General features: G+C 26.3%; 4 protein-coding genes across 8 annotated transcripts; 3 read left to right on the top strand and 1 right to left on the bottom strand.

Annotated features, from left to right (window-relative positions):
• Nucleotides 1-2501: 2501 nt before the first annotated feature.
• Dp (transcription factor Dp) lies at nt 2502-7471 on the top strand. Of its 4 annotated transcripts, XR_004840634.2 has the most exons (12): nt 2502-2740; nt 2862-2967; nt 4179-4297; nt 4434-4500; nt 4574-4671; nt 4891-5042; nt 5150-5312; nt 5398-5759; nt 5868-5950; nt 6033-6116; nt 6186-6469; nt 6694-7471. XR_004840634.2 is itself a non-coding variant. In XM_085656456.1 (11 exons), the coding sequence occupies exons 1-10, from the start codon at nt 2919-2921 to the stop codon at nt 6416-6418; spliced, it is 1410 nt and encodes a 469-aa protein (XP_085512582.1). In that variant the 5' UTR covers nt 2502-2918; the 3' UTR covers nt 6419-6452; nt 6715-7471. The 4 variants fall into 4 exon arrangements, 2 of the variants coding, with proteins under 2 accessions (XP_085512582.1, XP_035741744.1); XR_004840635.2 differs by having other exon boundaries at nt 2502-2967; nt 4434-4494; XM_085656456.1 differs by having other exon boundaries at nt 2502-2967; nt 6186-6452; nt 6715-7471.
• Nucleotides 7472-7495: 24 nt separating this feature from the next.
• Nucleotides 7496-8336, bottom strand: LOC146873061 (COP9 signalosome complex subunit 9). Its single transcript, XM_085656457.1, has 3 exons — nt 8167-8336; nt 7890-7959; nt 7496-7804 (listed from the first exon to the last, which is right to left on the bottom strand). The coding sequence occupies exons 1-3, from the start codon at nt 8233-8235 to the stop codon at nt 7767-7769; spliced, it is 177 nt and encodes a 58-aa protein (XP_085512583.1). The 5' UTR covers nt 8236-8336; the 3' UTR covers nt 7496-7766.
• On the top strand, nt 8311-11072 carry LOC118450243 (retinol dehydrogenase 13). Its single transcript, XM_035885852.2, has 6 exons — nt 8311-8734; nt 8881-9046; nt 9129-9237; nt 9305-9619; nt 9683-9890; nt 10389-11072. The coding sequence occupies exons 1-6, from the start codon at nt 8658-8660 to the stop codon at nt 10489-10491; spliced, it is 978 nt and encodes a 325-aa protein (XP_035741745.1). The 5' UTR covers nt 8311-8657; the 3' UTR covers nt 10492-11072.
• Nucleotides 11073-12346: 1274 nt separating this feature from the next.
• On the top strand, nt 12347-15060 carry LOC118450257 (prostatic acid phosphatase). 2 transcript variants are annotated; one of them, XM_085656743.1, is made up of 8 exons: nt 12347-12434; nt 12808-12942; nt 13107-13205; nt 13382-13804; nt 13879-14002; nt 14090-14301; nt 14439-14619; nt 14696-15060. In XM_085656743.1, exons 2-8 carry the CDS (start codon nt 12847-12849, stop codon nt 14818-14820), a joined length of 1260 nt encoding a protein of 419 aa, XP_085512869.1. In that variant the 5' UTR covers nt 12347-12434; nt 12808-12846; the 3' UTR covers nt 14821-15060. The 2 variants fall into 2 exon arrangements, with proteins under 2 accessions (XP_085512869.1, XP_035741777.1); XM_035885884.2 differs by lacking the exon at nt 12347-12434 and adding an exon at nt 12533-12729.
• Nucleotides 15061-15092: the final 32 nt, after the last annotated feature.

The following is a 15092-nucleotide window of genomic DNA, read 5'->3' as shown; positions in this document are numbered from 1 at the left end:
TAAAACCGAAACATGCGCGCACATGAAAATGATGGAACTCAGAATGAGAGGTGGACATACTGAATACCATTTCAAGTATTGAAACGGTAATTCAATATGTCCAACCGAAATCAGAGTACCAAAAATCGAGCTCGATATTTCTAACTGAAAGAAGGAAACCCACCCAAGACCCTTCCAAGGATTCCACCCATGGATCCTACCCGATACTTATATATAATAATTAATAAGAATAGATAAATAGAAAAAATGAGGAGCATGAGTAGGATAGAAAAATTTTCTGTGCATTTCTTTAAGAAATTATTTTAGAATTCTAACATATCCAATCCATTTATCTATTGAAGTATGATTGACAATGTAAAGTAGTACTTTAATGTTTAATGTAAATAAATACTTTAATGTTTAATTGGAATTGGATTGAAATAATATTCTTGAAATATGCAAGCATTTGCTCGGTAGTACTTGGATCTCATAAGATTTCGATATATAGGAAGCACTACCGACCTCACCACGGGGAGGTTACTGCATGTGGAAACCCACGGGCTAATGGTAACACTACTTTTTATATTATTACTATTATTATTACTACTATTACTATTACTACTACTATTATTAAAAAATCAAAGCAATGGGATGATCGTCATTTCACGAAAAATCAGGTCTCAAATGATAAAATTACAAATCCGAGCATAACCGTATATTCGGCTTACGCATAGCTGACCATCGCAATATCGCAAGCTCCAATCACTAATTGAATACGACAAATCGTGCTTTTGCGACAACCCAAAATTAAATCCTATTGCACTTACAAATACTTACTCGTGTATCCCGAAGGAAACAGCCATGTGAGTACATTGAAATATTGAACTATCAAAATCAATCAAAAAACCAATTTTATTGACTTTATGATGTAATAACTCCGATTTCAAAATTTATGCCTATGGAAATATTAAACTTAAATTATTTTATTTTTATCATATGTATAATGTTTAAAAAAAAATCGATAATAAGTGAAAGTATTAATTGTTTAAATATAATCATATGGTAATAAGAATTTCAATGTTTACCCTTTGAAATTGAAAAGAAAGTTATTGTCGAAAAGAAATATCATCATTTGACACTATTTTTTTTCTTTTTTATAAAAAAAACTTTTTCAAAAATTAGAAAAGATCATCTCTTTGTTTAAACCTTTATCTTTAAAATGAATCTTCGTTCATCGAAATCGTATTCCATTTAATAATTGTTGTAATTGAATATTTATTAATGTATTTTATTAACAGCATTCTTTATTCATGTGTAATATTCACACATCTTTTATTTTATTTTTTTTTCTATATTATCCAGCTGCAATACAGAACATAATTCGTATTAAAAAGATGATTAATATATATTATCAATTAATATAAAATTATAATTAAATATGATAGAGTATCTTTTCAATCAATATATATCATATAATATTTATCTATTTTGTTTTTTTCTTAATCGATATTTTTAGGAAGTACATATATTTTCCGACGTTATCAAACATAAATCAGTACAATGGAAAACGTAAACTTTCCCAGTCGCAAATACTGTACATTTATATTAAAGAATACCGTTTCAAAAACATATACACTTTTTCATCATTCGAATCGTACGAATACGTATCATTAGAAAAAAATTATAAAATAAAAAAACTAATACATTACCGTTTCTTCGATGGAATTTGCTGTTAAGGACCTTAAGGCCTTTCACACACGTACCAATGTAAAACGTAAGCCGTGAGGAAATTCACCAATCAGAGTCAATTATTCCTCTTTACATTTTTCAAGACAAGATATAAATTGTAGAGGTATTTCGTAAGGATGAACTTTTTACAATTTACGTCTTATGTTCAACCAATCACATACTTTCCCGCAATTAAACTCTACATTTGAAATTTTATGAATATGAATAATACACGGACTATAATATTGTGTATTCATAAATTGAGATTGAAATTATCAAGAGCATTGTGTTTTATGCTTTAATAAAACATAAACACAATACAAAAATGAAAATAGTACCAGGCAGCACACTTAAGAATTATATTTTCGCGCAATTTCTTCGACGATAACTGTAATTGGTCGAAGTTTATAAATTATGACAATCGTATACGATACCGTTTACGTACTACGGCTTACGGTTTACGTCTTATGTCGATGCCACTGCAAAGATCTTCACGAAATTTTTCAACGTTACGGTTTATGTCTTGCGTCGGAAAATGTAGAGGGAAATAGTCAATTCTGATTGGTGGATTTCCTGACGGTTTACGTATTATATCTTATGTTGATGATTGTGTGAAGGCCTTTAATATGTAATATAACAAAAGACTCGAATAAACTACTAAAAAAGTACTTATTTTAACTAATCAATATGAAAATGAAAACATATTTATTATCCTATTAAAAGTTTCTTCAGTTTAGCGCACTCATGTTCGTAAGATGTGACTACGTGACGCGCATTACATCGATGAAGCGCCTTTCGGCGCGGTCGCATGTGCTCTTCTAAGGTAGTTTGGTGGGGGAAGGTAAAACCATGTGATCATCGACAACCAATCAGCTGTTTAACATTGTCCTGCCGCCAAGCCAAGCTCGTCTGACGTCCGTGGTCCTATGTGCATGCGAATCTGCAACTTCCAATTACTTTACTATGCAGCAGTAGAATATTAAAAGGGATGGATAATTTATAATATACAACAATCAGCCAACTGTAATATTTCGTGCGTAGGATTCAATTTATCCTCGATAGCATTCTAAGATTTGTGTCACAAGTGTCGCCATTTTGGTGATACGGCAAGCTAAGCCTGCAAGTGTACCTATGATCTTTTTATTTTGGCTTAGTATTTGGGCGATCTGTGGGATCGTTTCCGACGTCGAACGAACGCAGTAATTATAGAGATGACACAACAAAATAAAACGATGAATTTCTTAATACATGACGCCAATGGTAAGTTATCTAAGAATGCGCCGACAGTCGGCATGTGTTTTTCGATATACTACACAACACGTTGCACTAGTTTTTAATATTGGAAGATATTCCTAGTCCTTGATCAACGTGCACTTCTAATGATTTGAAGTCTTTCCCAAACGTATGTTTATATCCGAGTCATATGGAATATTTTCTATTGTCTTTCCTTTCTTTATGCACATTATAAGATTGTACATTTCTTTACTTTTTCTTGTATTAAAATAAAATTCAAAATTCATTTCTTCAAATAAACGTTAAGCCTGGCTTTCCTTATAATGTACATGATATATACTGTGAAAATATATATGGTAAAAAATCTGATCAATGATAAATATATGTACAAACGTACGAGTTATTTTAGACTAGTGATAGTCTGTACATTCATTTTCTCCTTGCAAACAATAAAGCATATATAAGTCCTCAAGAAATTGTGTAAATGCTTTTTATATGAATATATTCCTTTTTCATACAAAGGTAAATAAAAAAATAAAATGAGTATCAATCGAAATAACAATTTTATCTTTGCAACTTGATATAAATAAGATACACCAAATCAAATAGTTCCTTTAAGTTAATTCTAATTAGAAATTACATACATTTAATTTTACTTAATAAAAGGAAAGTTAATTTTATCAAATTTGCAGATTTTATGTAGTTTAGTTTAATGTAATAAATAATAAGCGAGTTAGTATCACCATAGCGAGTTAGTATCAAAAAAAAATATTCTAGTTCTGTTTCTTTGCATTATATGTTTCTTTGTATACATAGTTTATTTGTTTATTGTATTTATAGAGATTATATTATTTCATTATTATGATTTGATATTCTTAATATTAAATAAACTGAGTATATATCTTTCAATAGTACACTTTTTGTTAAATAATCTTTATTACTTTCATTAGAGAGAATATTATATAGAAATGCATATTTTAAAATTTTATTTAATCTAATAGACTTAATATTATTAATAAAGTAACGCAATAGAGCAATTTACACATATATATATAATTATTTTAAAAAGCAAGTTAAAGTACGTTTCACAGAACATAATTTAATCTTCGATTATACATTATTTCTTATCCCTTATTTTATCCATTATTTGTTCATTTTGAGTCAATTTTTATGAAAATATCTATGATATAAATAGGTTAATAAAATGAAAAAAATTGTAATATTAAAAACTCTTGCAGGCCATCCACAGGTGATAAAGGTTGTACAAAGTACACCCAATAAATCATTAAGTGGTATTATCAGCACAGCGAATACTGGTAGTTTTAAAGTTTTTAAAACACCAAGTCAAGAACCACAGGTAAATAATAACTGATACATACTTTATGTTATATTTATTTATAATTTTATTAACATTATGTTATTTTTCTATTTCGAATGTAACATATATGTTGTATATATTGTATACATTTTGTTTAAACGTATATAATTATCAGGTTCTGTCACCAAATGCACAAGTCCTCAGAACTATTAGTCTACAAAGTTCTTCAACCCCTGGTCAGAGTGAGCAAGTTTAATTCGTCATTAGAGCAACGATTATTTAATTTTCATTACTAATTTATATTATTCTTTGTAGGATTGGTGACAATACCTTTGCAAAATACAAAGTTAAATACTACTAAACCTGGAGATCCTGTAGTAACAAAAACAATACAGTTAACATCGGCTCAAATGGTAAACAATATTTCAAAATATTCTTACATTCATAGAAGTCTTAGTTTTTATGCTTTTTTTTCTCTATTGATATCTCATAATATTCCCTGAGAATTTCATAAAAGAATCACTTATATAATATTTCAAATGATATAAATATATCTATCCAATTCATATAATATAAACATCTTCATATGAATATTATTATCATTTTCTGTAATAATTGTAATTTTGTTTCAGAGTGATATAAAACAGGCAATAGTATCTCAGCAACAGCAAAGTAGTAATCAACAGCTTGTTAAGGATGTATCAGGGAAAACATTTATTAGTCCAATATTGGATCATAGTGGTTCTAGAAAACGACAAGATACAGAAAGTGATTTTGTGCCTGAGTACTGTATTATTTACATTAATATTCTTATCTAAAATAATTTCTGTGTGTATTTTATTGTCAGAAATAATATTATTTGCTAAAATTATTTCGTAATTATGTTTCTAGCAAAAGAAGGAAAACGGAAAAAGTAGGGAAAGGTCTACGCCATTTTTCGATGAAAGTATGTGAAAAAGTAAAAAAAAAAGGCACCACGTCGTATAATGAAGTGGCGGATGAATTAGTAGGAGAATTTACTAATCCTGCACATATAAACTCATTAACAGATCAGGTAAATTTTTATGACACTAGGTAATATATAATGAATAATTTTTTTTAAATAAATAATATAATTATAATTTTGTTTTTTTTTTCAGCAATATGATCAAAAAAATATAAGGAGACGTGTATATGATGCTTTAAATGTATTAATGGCAATGAATATTATTTCCAAAGAAAAGAAAGAAATTCGGTGGTTAGGTTTACCAACTAATTCATTACAAGAGTGTTTAGCACTAGAAAAAGATAAGAAAAAGAAAATTGAAAAAATTAAAGCAAAGACACAACAACTTCATCAACTCATTCTTTCACATATTTCATTTAAAAATCTGGTAGAACGTAATCGTTTAAATGAAAGTCTTCGCGGACCACCAAAACCTAATTCTGCCATACAGCTGCCATTCCTCATAGTGAATACCAGCAAAAAGACTGTCATAGATTGCAGCATTTCAAACGACAAGTATATTTCACTAACCTTACATTATGCTTATAATAATATTTTTAAACTTTTTATTGCATTTACAAAATCCAAGAGATTATATTATCTCTTTATATTTTATTGTTGCAGAACTGAGTACCTGTTTAATTTTAATGATAAGTTTGAAATTCATGATGACATTGAGGTTTTAAAACAAATGGGTTTGGCCTTTGGTAATTATAAAATATTAAGTAATTATATATTAAATTATATTATTTATAAATATATACTATCAACAAAAATTTATATTTTTAGGCCTAGAAAAAGGTAACTGTTCCGAGGAGAATTTACGGACTGCAAAATTGATGGTTCCTAAATCGCTTGAAAAATATGTGGAACGTACGTATTTAAAAGTGAGATAACAAATAAATGAATTATTTCAACATTGTACAAATTTTATTATTTTAGAATTAGCATCAGGTGATCTGGAAAAATTCATCCCAGTCACTATACCTGGTCCTAGTACTTCTATGGAAGACCTAGAAGTTAAATTAGAAGGTTCTAGGCCACCTTCTTCATCACATACTTCGTTATCTGAAGATGCTCTTTCACCACCGTCTCAATATTATTCAGAAGAAGAAGATGATGAAGAAGAGAGCGATCAGGATGATCAAGCTGATAGTGATCTAGAAGTTAACTAGCACCTGGATCAAACTTCCCAAGGCTGGACTCAGGGTTCGTTACGTCATTATGTAAATAACTTTGAATATTTTAATCTAACATAGTATACTACAATGAGTCAATATTTAACATAAATAATTATTATTCTAGACTTCTTTTTTATCCATAATTTTATTTGTAATATAATATTTAGTTCTATTAAGAAGTTATGAATCATAGTTAATTTTAAAAAATATGTACATCTCATCAGAAATGTGCTCATTTAATTTATAGATACAGATAATTATAATTTCAGGATATTCATTATTTTCTTCAGTGGTGTCAACGTGATCATTATCAATATCACCACTGACATCGTCGTTACCGCCCCAATCACCAGAGTCTTCACCATGTCGATCAAGATTATGTAGGTGTATAATAGTAATCAAGGATTTTTAATTAATCCTTACTATCATCGATACATATAATCTGATAAAGTAAATGAGAATGGTCAAGAGGAAAATACATCGATTGGAGGCAAATGGAAAAAAGTAATACATAATTACTTCGCCTAAATATATCAGCAAGGCTCTTTTCATATTAGGAAACCAGTTCAATGCACAAGAAGTGATTCTAATTTTGAAAACATATATAATGTCAAAAAACCATTGACTGTGCATTGATTTGCAGATTTATATGACTAGCACCTATGTATAATAAATTATAATCTTAGCCTTATACCTACATTAATATGTGTATAAAATATTAAGACCAGTACTCATTTTCTTATGGCACGTTTATAATAATTATCATCAGTGATACACGGTGAAGTCCAGTATGCTAAATGCGAATACGTCTGACTCGATTTTGAAGTATAAATAAATTGTCATAATGCTATTGTTCTATTTTTTATTAATTTTTAGTGTAAATGTTTATTCATAAGGTTACCTGTCCAAGTAACTTAAAGTAATGACATTGACACAATTGATTGTAATATACAATTGGAATCAGGTGCAAATGAAAGGTTTCTAAATATATAGACATGTATTGATAATTTATAATTTTGACTTAATAATTATTCTATCACAAAAAAAAAACAATTCTATATATATCATTAGTTACAAGATACAAAATATGATTAGTTTTATTATAAAATTGTTATATAGTTTGTCAAAACTATAATCTTTAAAACAAGAAATGAAAATATATGAACTTAATGTTTATTACATTAAAATAACAGTACTCTTCTAACTTACAAGAATATATTTTCCATTGTCAATAAAAAATTGACTTGAAGAAGCAGGTGATGTTAATCAATAACTGAATAAGTTTTATAACATTAAACTTTTTATCTACTGTATACAATGATTAGGTAATTTTTAAAGTCCTTTAATCTAAATCATCATCATCAAAGAGATCATCGAACTCTGAAATTATAATAAATTTATGAATTAAAATTTAATTTATTACAAGAAAACATTAGATGTGTTTAAAAATACTTCATGTTCATACCATTAAAAAAGTCTGCATGTACCGCCTTCTCACTGGTTGTAAGGTCTACTAATAAACGACTACCACCAACCTAAAAATATGTTATAATTTTATGAAATAAAATATGTGTGATAAAAAATAATTGCATACAATCATATAATTATTTTTTATGATTATATATATATATATATATATATATATATATATATATATATATACATAAATATCATAAATATATAATAAATTATAATTATTAACATTTTGAACATCATAAACTATATTGTTATAATATAATTACCTCTTCAAGTTCTATGTATGATCCTGCACCTTCCGGAAACATTTCATCTGCCACAAGAGTCGGCTTCATAGTTAATCAGTTTTATATACTGAATGTTAACAACAAAAGACACTCTTCTACCATTCAATAACAAACAAATTTTAAGATATGGAGTAATGGCTCATGTTACTATAAAACGGATTAACTGCCATCTGATGGAATTTTTATTATTTACAATTATAATTTTATATTGTATCCGGTGAAAATATAATATACTGATTGTTATTTAAAAGATATTGTGTGTTTTTATCAAATAAAACAAATTTATTCAATTAATTTGTTGTGATTCTTATAATTTATCCACATTCGTGTATGATCACATATATATTTGTATATATATATGTACATGTGTTCGGTGGTGATTGCACGAGTTAAAGCTAATAAAAATATAATATAAGAAATATATAATATAATATAAGAAAAATTGTTTTCATTATTTCTAACATTTAATAATGCGATGGTCAATTTCGAAACCAGTTTATTATGCATCAATGATTGCAACTACAGTTGGTGCAGTATATCTAACAAAGTAATAGATTTTTATATAATTTTATCTTGAATTGCATTATGTTGTATTTGAAAAATATATTCAATTTGACTGTAAATAATTTTATTTTAAGATATTCATTAAATGATTTTACAAGTATTATATAAATTTTTTTTTGTTATTTATAGAGATTATTTTGGTGGGAAAAAATATGAAGGAAAAGAGAATTTAGAAGGTAAAGTTATCATTGTTACCGGTGCTAATTCTGGTATTGGAAAAGAAACAGCTCGTGCATTTGCTGCACGGAACGCGAAAGTTATCTTAGCTTGTAGAAATAAAAATAGATGTGAACAGGTATTCATAAATTGTAAATGTTATTATATGTATTATATATTAGTTTTGATAAAAAGTTTATTAATTTATCTTATTATTTTAGGCACGTAAAGAAATTGTCATTGAAACCAAAAATAAACTTGTTTATTGTAGAAAATGTGACTTGGCATCTCAAGAAAGTATACGGACTTTTGTTACTCGATTTAAAAATGGTAATAGTCAAATATTTTAATTACCTGTTACGGCATATCAATTTTAATATTCGTATTTATGATACAGAAAATTCTCAACTTGATATACTTGTTAATAATGGTGGTGTAATGCGGTGTCCAAAAAGTTATACAAAAGAAGGCATTGAAATGCAACTAGGAGTAAATCATATGGGACACTTTTTACTTACAAATTTATTATTAGACGTTTTAAAACAATCTGCACCATCTAGAATTATAAATGTTTCAAGTAATGCACATTTAAAGGGAAAACTTCAAGTCAAAGATTTAAATAGTATGAAAAATTATGATCCTTATGAGGCATATGCACAAAGTAAATTAGCTAATATTTTATTTACAAGAGAATTGGCAAAGAAACTAAAAGGTATTATAACTTTGATAATATATCTAGCATTTATTCGTTTGAATTAACAAGTATATTATTTAGGAACACAAGTCACAGTTAATGCAGTTCATCCAGGAATTGTTGATACAGAAATAACAAGACACATGACATTATTTAAAAATCTTTGGTTTAAATATTTTATTAAACCATTTACTTGGCCTTTTATAAAGTCACCTAAACAAGGAGCTCAAACAATTTTATATGTTGCATTAGATCCTAATCTTGACAATATCACAGGCTCTTATTTCAGGTGAGTAATATATCTGTGAGATCTATATATATATAGATATATAGATATATATATATATATATGTGTGTATGTATAAAAGGTATCTCATTTAAATTAATTCCCTTGAATATCTGCAAAACTATTGATAATACAAAATAATATTGGATATAAAAGTTGAATGGTTTCAAAGAGCACATAATGTGGTATAATTTGATATATTGTCTGTGGACGCATAGAGGATATATGAAGGCCAATTATATTTTTTAAAATTGTATCATATGTTCTTGATGCATTGATCAATACAGCTTGACATTGTCTATAGAAAAATATTAACCCATATATTTAGAAAAATTATTAGCATAGGAGATATTTTAATTTAAATACTGCTAAGAAACTATCACTCTCTTACTACTATTATTTACTTACTACTTTCACTATCTTTTAGTAAAAGAGTAATAGTAATGGGATACCCTATATACTGAGAAAAATAATATAACTTTTTTGTTGTTTTTGTTTTAGTAATAATGAAATTGTTAACATTTCTGAAGAAGCTAAAGATGACAAATTGGCAAAATGGTTATGGCTAGTAAGTGAAAAATGGACGAAGTTAAATGTTAGTTAATATAGTAAATGTAATATCATTTAAATTAAAATGAAATTGGCGTAAAAATTGATATTTATTTCGTCACAATAATTTTATTTGTACTATTGTATTATTAAATAATCTTTCTATTCACAAAAGTGATTATGAAAACTCCTTTTAATAATTAAATCAATCGGATTGAATACCTTTTGAAAGAAAGTGCACAAAATTTATTTTAACATAAATAACCTTGCAAGGAACGCCCGTTTTCACGAATATCCTCTAAACATGACTTGTTGTTAAAGCAACGAATAAGATATTTGTTGCTTTAAAGAATCGATTACTATATTATAAAAGAATAAACGTCAAAAGAAAGCATGCTAATTGTAATTATGAGAAGGATATAATCATTAAATAAATATGGCGTCTTTTCTACCGCCAAAATAGTTGAACAATTTTTGCCATGCATGTCAGAGCCCACCATTGTTACGTCACACGTCAACAAACATATTTATTTTTTTCATCTACCATTAGAAAATAACGTATAATATAAAATCTAAGAGTATAAAATCATGATAAAATCATGAAAAATTTTATTAATCGATATTATAGAAATAAATATCTATATTCTAATTAAATAGTTAAGTACAATGAATTCCCGCCATACACGCATAAAACACTTCTTTTTATTTTCCATATTGCGCGCCAAAAAATATACCAGCAATAAATCGAATAATAAAAGAATTCATTATTATTTATTATACATTTATTTTGTAAATATAAATTTTTTTTATTTATATGCAATATTTAATAATATATAATTAATAATTTCAATAAAATATCATGATTATATAATAATCAAAAATCACGGAAAATGTTTGACTGGACTATAAAAAAAGAAATCGAAATAGATAGATGTATTTGTGCACATAAATGTATAGATTATGCACATGGAATCGAGTTCGATTACGACTAATTTATTATGGACATTACTGATTTACATAAATTTAGCTATACAATTTCTTGGAAAATATTTGTTTTCAAAATCAAAGTAGATGATATAAAAATCTTTTATTTGCTTGTTGCGTACACACGAATGTTGAATTCGTTTGCAATTGCATTCATAAAAAACACATTATAAAGACATTATATGTGTCTATCTCAACGTATGATTTTCTGATGATATACACACACATACACATACACACACACTAATTCTTGGAAAAGTCAAAACTTTTTATTTCAATACTGATTTTAGGTAATGTATTGTCTTCTTTTTTAAAAGAAATAAAAACAAATAAATGCATGTGCAATATTCTTCCTTTCAGTTATTTGTATGTGTATCATGAATTATTATTAATATATATAAAGTGTAAACTTAACATTATTGATATATATTATTATCCAATAAATAAAACAATTATTTTATATTCAAGATGAATCGATAGCGATAATAAATGTATACAATATATTCTTTAAAAAAATGTATAATAATCGAAAATATTATAAGCGTAGAAATATTAACAAATAAAAATACGACACACACTCTTCGACGCACACTCTTCGAGCAACATATAAAATTAATAATGAAGTTTACATTTAATTAAATTCTATATTGAAATTATTTTGTATGTAAGATGTGTTAATAAATATGTAATATCTGATGATTTTATATTACATATATATATAGTAAATAGAATTTATACATTATTTTTTATTCTTATATATAATAAATAATACTTTGTATTCGATATTATTAAATATTTGTTTTTACATATATAAAAATAAAGTTTTTATAGTATTTTATATTAAAGATTGTCAAAAAAATTTTTCTGAAATAATTTATTTTTAAGTATCGTCAGGAATATAGTCGTTACATAATTATGATATCTCATTATGTGATAAGCACAGAGAAAGTTTTGGCTGATATGAAAAGGTATTTTATCCGTCTATGGAAAGGAAACTCTTACTATATGTCAAATGTATGTTGTAATTGGATCTGCAATGCCCTCTAGAACCAAACCTGTTCATTTTTAAATTGATCGTATATCTACAGTTTCATTTTTCTATGTTAAAAGTAAAAGTAATGTGATACCTTTGTGTACATTACAATTCGTGACTCCATATATATAATATCATATATATAGATAATAATCTATATTTTTTATTTGATTAGAGTATTCTACTACTGTAAGAATGCTCTTTGTATCGATAACAATGAGTACTGACCATTCACTTACTAATAGTTTGGACATAAATACGAAACTTCATTAAAAAGTATCATGATATTTCACAAATTACAATAAATTGTTATAACAGATGGTATATTTAATTTAAAAGTCAAATTGTTTACAGTTAATTGAAGAACGTTAGATAAATTAAAATAAGAATACCATGTTCATTGGATCATTTACTGTGTTTATAAATTTCGTTATATTGAGTTTTGCTGATAAAAATGTTAATTTGGGAACTGTTATTTTCGCAAATGTCGTAAGTAAAAAGTTATATAAAAGTTATGTATATATATATATGTTTATTAAGAAATATATATATATTTTATTTTTGGAATGATTTTATCATTTATGCATTTTATTTATGTTATTTATTTGAATTATTTGAGTAAAAATACTTATGTGATATTATGATTTTATAAGCTTTATAGGCATGGTGATAGAACTCCTATTGAACCATACCCAACTGATCCATATAAGAATGAGTCATTATGGCCAGTACCTTATGGACAGCTAACAAATGTAAGTAGAAAAAATATACTAATTATAAATTATAAATTATAAATTATAAATTATAAATTATAAATTATAAATTATAAATTATAAATTATAAATTGTACACGTAACATACTTATGTATGAGTTATATTATTTTGGTATAATTGTAGTATTATATTGTTTCTTACATTGTTTGTACAGCTGGGGAAAAGTCAACACTTTTATATGGGCCAGTGGCTTAGGAACAGGTACTCTCATCTTTTAAGTGACTTGTACAGTCCGTATGACATTTATATCCGCAGTACAGATGTAGATCGTACTTTAATGTCAGCTGAAACAAATTTAGCTGGTTTATATCCACCTAAAGGAAATCAAATATGGAATGCTATCCATTGGATGCCTATTCCAATACATACTGTACCAGAATCAGAAGATAATGTTTTATCAGGAAAAAAATACTGCCAAAGATATAATTTTGAATTGGATAAAGTATTAGAATCTCCAGAAATAAAAAAAATAAATCAAGACAATAAGCATTTGTATGATTATTTGACAGAGAAAACAGGAATGAATGTTACATCTTTAAAAGATGTTAATCATATATATGATACATTGTACATTGAAGTAATTATACATAAATATTTTTACCAAAGTAATTCTTTTAAGTTGTTGATATAATAACAGATTTTTTATTGCAGGATTTATATAATAAAACTTTACCTGAATGGACAAAATCTGTATTCCCAGATAAATTAAAACCACTTGCTGCAAAAAGTTTTACAATAAGTGCATACAATAAAATATTACAAAAATTGAAGATAGGTAAAGTATACCTTTTTACTAACATAAGCATAAGTAAAGTTTTTATACTTCATGTGATTTTATGTTTTATTCTTTCTTTGTTAACAGGTTTATTGTTTGGAGAGATAATAGATCATATGGAAAAAAAATCTAGAAATGCTTTGGTACCTGATAGAAAAGTTTGGATGTATAGTGCTCATGATGAAACAGTGGCAAATATGTTAATGACTTTAGATTTATTTTATCCGCATTGCCCTCCATACACAGCCACAATTTTAATAGAATTAAGAGTAAATTCTAAACAAGAATACTTTGTCACGGTATAAGTTTTATATAAATATGTTTCTAAAGCTGTTATAAATGTTATAATCTAATACTGCCAAGAAAAGAAAGTTTAACATTTAATATTTACAGTATTATAATTAATATTAATGTTAAGTTATTTAACTTTTTATAGATTTCATACAAAAATACTACAGAAGAACCAAATCTATTAACTCTTCCTGGTTGCATTACTTTATGTCCCTTGAATAAATTTATTAAATTAACCAAAGACTTTATACCAGAAGATTGGCACAAAGAGTGCATGATAAAACAGGAAAATGATGAATATGATATGAATACAAAGACTCTTGTTGGTAAGTGGCTCCTACAAATAATAATGTGTTTATAATTAATTTATAAAAGATTAAACTGTTTTTAACATTTTAACAGCAATATGGAGAACATCAATAATGATGCTTGTTTTTATAGTTTCGTTAGTAACTGTACTTACTTACCGGCACTATAAACGTGAGCAAAATCAGTATTATCTCAAATTAGTAACAGATCCTATATAAGTGTATACATAATGATTGCAATTACAATATAATACAGAATATTTGCTATCATCGGAGTGAAAAATGGCCATAGAAATGTATTATTGATGTTTCGACAAAGATAGTAAAGTTTTTTCTAATGCAATTATTTTATTATATATGAAGACAACAACAAAAATTTTATTTCTATAATAGATAAAATATTACACAATAATATGTGTAATAAACTTTGTATTAATCACTTCTAATATCTTTGTCTGTACTTTGTATATACAAAGGTGATTGTTTATATA

The sequence above is a fragment of the Vespa mandarinia genome, chromosome 4 (assembly GCF_050613455.1).
Source record: "Vespa mandarinia isolate Hongniang chromosome 4, ASM5061345v1, whole genome shotgun sequence".
NCBI lineage: Eukaryota > Metazoa > Arthropoda > Insecta > Hymenoptera > Vespidae > Vespa > Vespa mandarinia.
Note: the sequence above shows the minus strand (reverse complement) of the source record. Positions and strands in the feature narration are given on the sequence as shown.